This window comes from Rutilus rutilus (assembly GCF_951802725.1).
Source record: "Rutilus rutilus genome assembly, chromosome: 6".
NCBI classification, from domain to species: Eukaryota; Metazoa; Chordata; class Actinopteri; order Cypriniformes; family Leuciscidae; genus Rutilus; species Rutilus rutilus.
This window is the reverse complement of record NC_140214.1, coordinates 46498254-46501405: the sequence shown is the minus strand read 5'-3', so window position 1 is coordinate 46501405 and position 3152 is coordinate 46498254. Positions and strand designations below refer to the sequence as shown.

The 3152-nt window shown below is 34.1% G+C and overlaps 1 protein-coding gene across 1 annotated transcript; it reads left to right on the top strand.

Moving 5' to 3' along the window:
• Positions 1-691: 691 nt before the first annotated feature.
• LOC311292425 (uncharacterized protein) lies at positions 692-2339 on the top strand (the record flags this gene model as incomplete). The annotated part of the gene is made up of 4 exons (XM_084412093.1): positions 692-793; positions 1204-1290; positions 1439-1531; positions 2040-2339. The coding sequence occupies 4 exons, from the start codon at positions 692-694 to the stop codon at positions 2337-2339; spliced, it is 582 nt and encodes a 193-aa protein (XP_084268219.1).
• Positions 2340-3152: the final 813 nt, after the last annotated feature.

Here is a 3152-nt window from a genome sequence, read left to right as displayed (position 1 = left end):
TGTAACTTTGACTTTAACAGATATAGACAGCTCCTTCACAAGCAATGATTGTCCCTCTCAGCCTTTCAATGATGCGTCCTCATCTGTGACCTCCAATGACACATTCCCTGTTTCTTCAGAATCGACTTCAGAAAACCTAACCTATCGGTCAAAGGGTTGGCCCTCAGAATTTCCAATTCCCTGTTTCTCTTCCATTACAGAGATACTGCTTCAGTCAGGCAATGAAAAATACAGGTGTTCTGGGACTCGTCTTGATACAAAAGATCTTGTTTCAATGCTTCCAGACATTCTTGGAAAATTAGCTGAAGTCATTTTTTAATACACTGCATACCCATCAAGTGCTCACTTAAGTCAGGTAGCGGAGGCCCTGATCCAAAAACATCCCTGCCTCACAGAACCAGGGTCATTCAATGGTTACTACGGCTGGATTCAACGACTGAAATACAAGATGAACAATTTTAGATCGAAACTTAGAGGAATTGGCTGTCCAGAAACTGTGGTGAACTCACTCAAGTGAAAACCAGCAGATGACCAGACTCCTGCTAAAAATGCTAAAAAGCCTAAAAAGGCTTAAGTGAATGACTTGCCTCCTCATCCTCAAGGTGAAAGCAGTGCGAGTTTGGAGCAAGAGAGAGTGAACCTTTTGCATGAAGTGACAAAAAAGAACAATTTCCAAGTTGTTGCTGAGAAAATGGGCAAGACATTTTCTCTTCGCAGACAAGGAATAATTTACAACACCCCTGAAATCAGGGATGTCATGGAGCGCTGGCCTGCGTTATCAGATGCTGCACAGGTAAGTTTTGTTCTCTCTTTGGAAGCGAAACGAGTTTTGACTAGAGTTTTGGTTCTTTTCCCCATCTTCAGACAGCTATTGTTACAGTTTTAGAACTTTACCAGAAAATCACCTTGAAGTTATTTAAGCAGGCTGCAGAAAATTCATCACCATTGACATTAAGTTCGCTATTTAATTTTTAATTTGTAAATAAACAACACAGACATTGTAAACATAGTATTAATTGTTGTTGCATTGAAAAAGTACTGAGAACAGGGCTGAAAACAGTATTATTTAATGTATAAGAACATATTACATGTAATTTGATGTTACATATGAAAAGTTCTACTATTCCTGTTTTATACAGATAAATGAAGAATTCAAGAGAATAACCACTGTAAGTCTTGAAGCCACCTTTATGGCCAAACAAGTGTACCCCAAAACTGATGGACCTGGCCTTATCAAAGGGAGGAGCTAAAGGAAAAAGAATCAGAAAGATCAGGGACATGCTTCTCGAGGTATTGTAAATTATTTAGACCATCACACTAGAATAATTTAGATTTGTGTTTAAAATGTCAAGTTGTTGTCATTCACCTGTTCAGATTAAAGTATATTTATTTACTGTTGACACTTTCTCTTTATTCTTTTTTCATTTTTATTAAATAGCACAATACAATTGAAGTACGGAGAGAAGTAGCTATCCGCTGCCTTGTTGTCCATCTTGGAGAAAAAGAAGAGGACCTTTTCAAGGAGTTTGCTGTGAGTATTACAACATCTTGAAAATAAAATGAAATCTTCACTTGGCACATTGTAAACACACAGGGCAACAACGTGCTCCTGCACTGCTCTCTTTCAGTTCAAATTTTAGGTATATTGTATTACACTGGCCACACACTGGGTCTACCCAGGTGTCTACCCAGGTCAGTGATATCATAAGAATGGGCTATTTAGTTTAATAAAGAGATGTATGGAAAAAGACTTTTCACTTTTTTTCACTTAACCATTTGAATTATTTCATGATCTTATTATTTTTATGATAAAATATTTTTGATCATTACTTATTGATGCAACCTATTTTGGCCATTTGAGTAACTAGGTGCATGGTCATTAAAATAAAATAAAAAAAAAGTTAAAAAAGAGTTAAAGTTAAAATAGAACAAAGTTTCCAGTGATTAACTGAATTAAGTAAGATTAACTTAAAAATCAACAGTAATAATCCAATTCATTAGCTCTAACATGCTATCTATATTTTCTCTTGCCTTACAAGAACACACAAGAGTTTGAGGAAGACATTGAAAGGCAAGTGATGACAATTGCCATCATCAGTGATCAACCTTCAGGATTTGACCACAAGACGGCAACCATTGTGGTTGAGGGCATAAAAATCCTGAATGGAATGGATATCTCAAGGTGCTGTGCTCTGCTGATGGGCATAATATATGCTCTGAATCTGAGTTACCCCAAGGAACTTAAATATACCTGTGAAGTGTTTCAGAAGCTGTTTCTTGAACTTGATGGACTGAAACCCAGTGCAAAAGTAATGCGTCTGAAGAACAGTATTTTCTGAAATCTCTACCTGTTCCAGAGAAAATTTTGTTCCTTTTTTTTTTTTTGTATTTTGAAGTCTTCTGTAGGCTGATCTGTGAGTTATATTTTATACTGCTTGAAAAACTGAGGTTAACATATGAATGCTACTGCATTTATATATGCTTGTTTGTGACAGTAGCAGTCTTAGATGTTTTAAAAATGGGGTTTTACTGTGAAGAAATAGTTTTAAAATTTAAAGTTTTACAGACTGTTTGACACTGTGGAAAAATATGTAAATGCCAATAACTTTCCTGTGTTGGAATTTGTTCATTGTGATGGCATAATTGAGTATGCATACAAATGTTTTAAAGGCAAATCTGTAGTGCCAGTTTGTTTATAATTTGTGGGGAGCACACATTTTTGTTTTGTAAATTGTGCTAAGTGCAAAATTTTGAAACTACATTTTTTGAAACTGCTATTCAAAATAAAAAAAAAGTTAACTAACAAAATTGTTGTTGAATTAATTCATTTCTTACAAGCAACTAAATTAATGAACAAAAACATGAAAAAAAAGCTAAACAATTAAAGCAACTTAATTTTTTATAGTTTGTGAACTTGAAAACTTGCATTTATAATTATGGTAATTAAGTACATAACACTTAATTTATTTTAAAATTTATGTAAAAAAAATAGTTGGAACAACTTAATTTTTTCAAGTACTCAACTTAAAAAATAGAGTTTATGCTACTTAAAAATACCTCTGTCTAAAGAGTAAAAGGTCATTTGTCTAACTCAATATAGTTTGTTGGCTGAACGTAATATTATTAGAAGTTGTCATAACGCAAATATATTG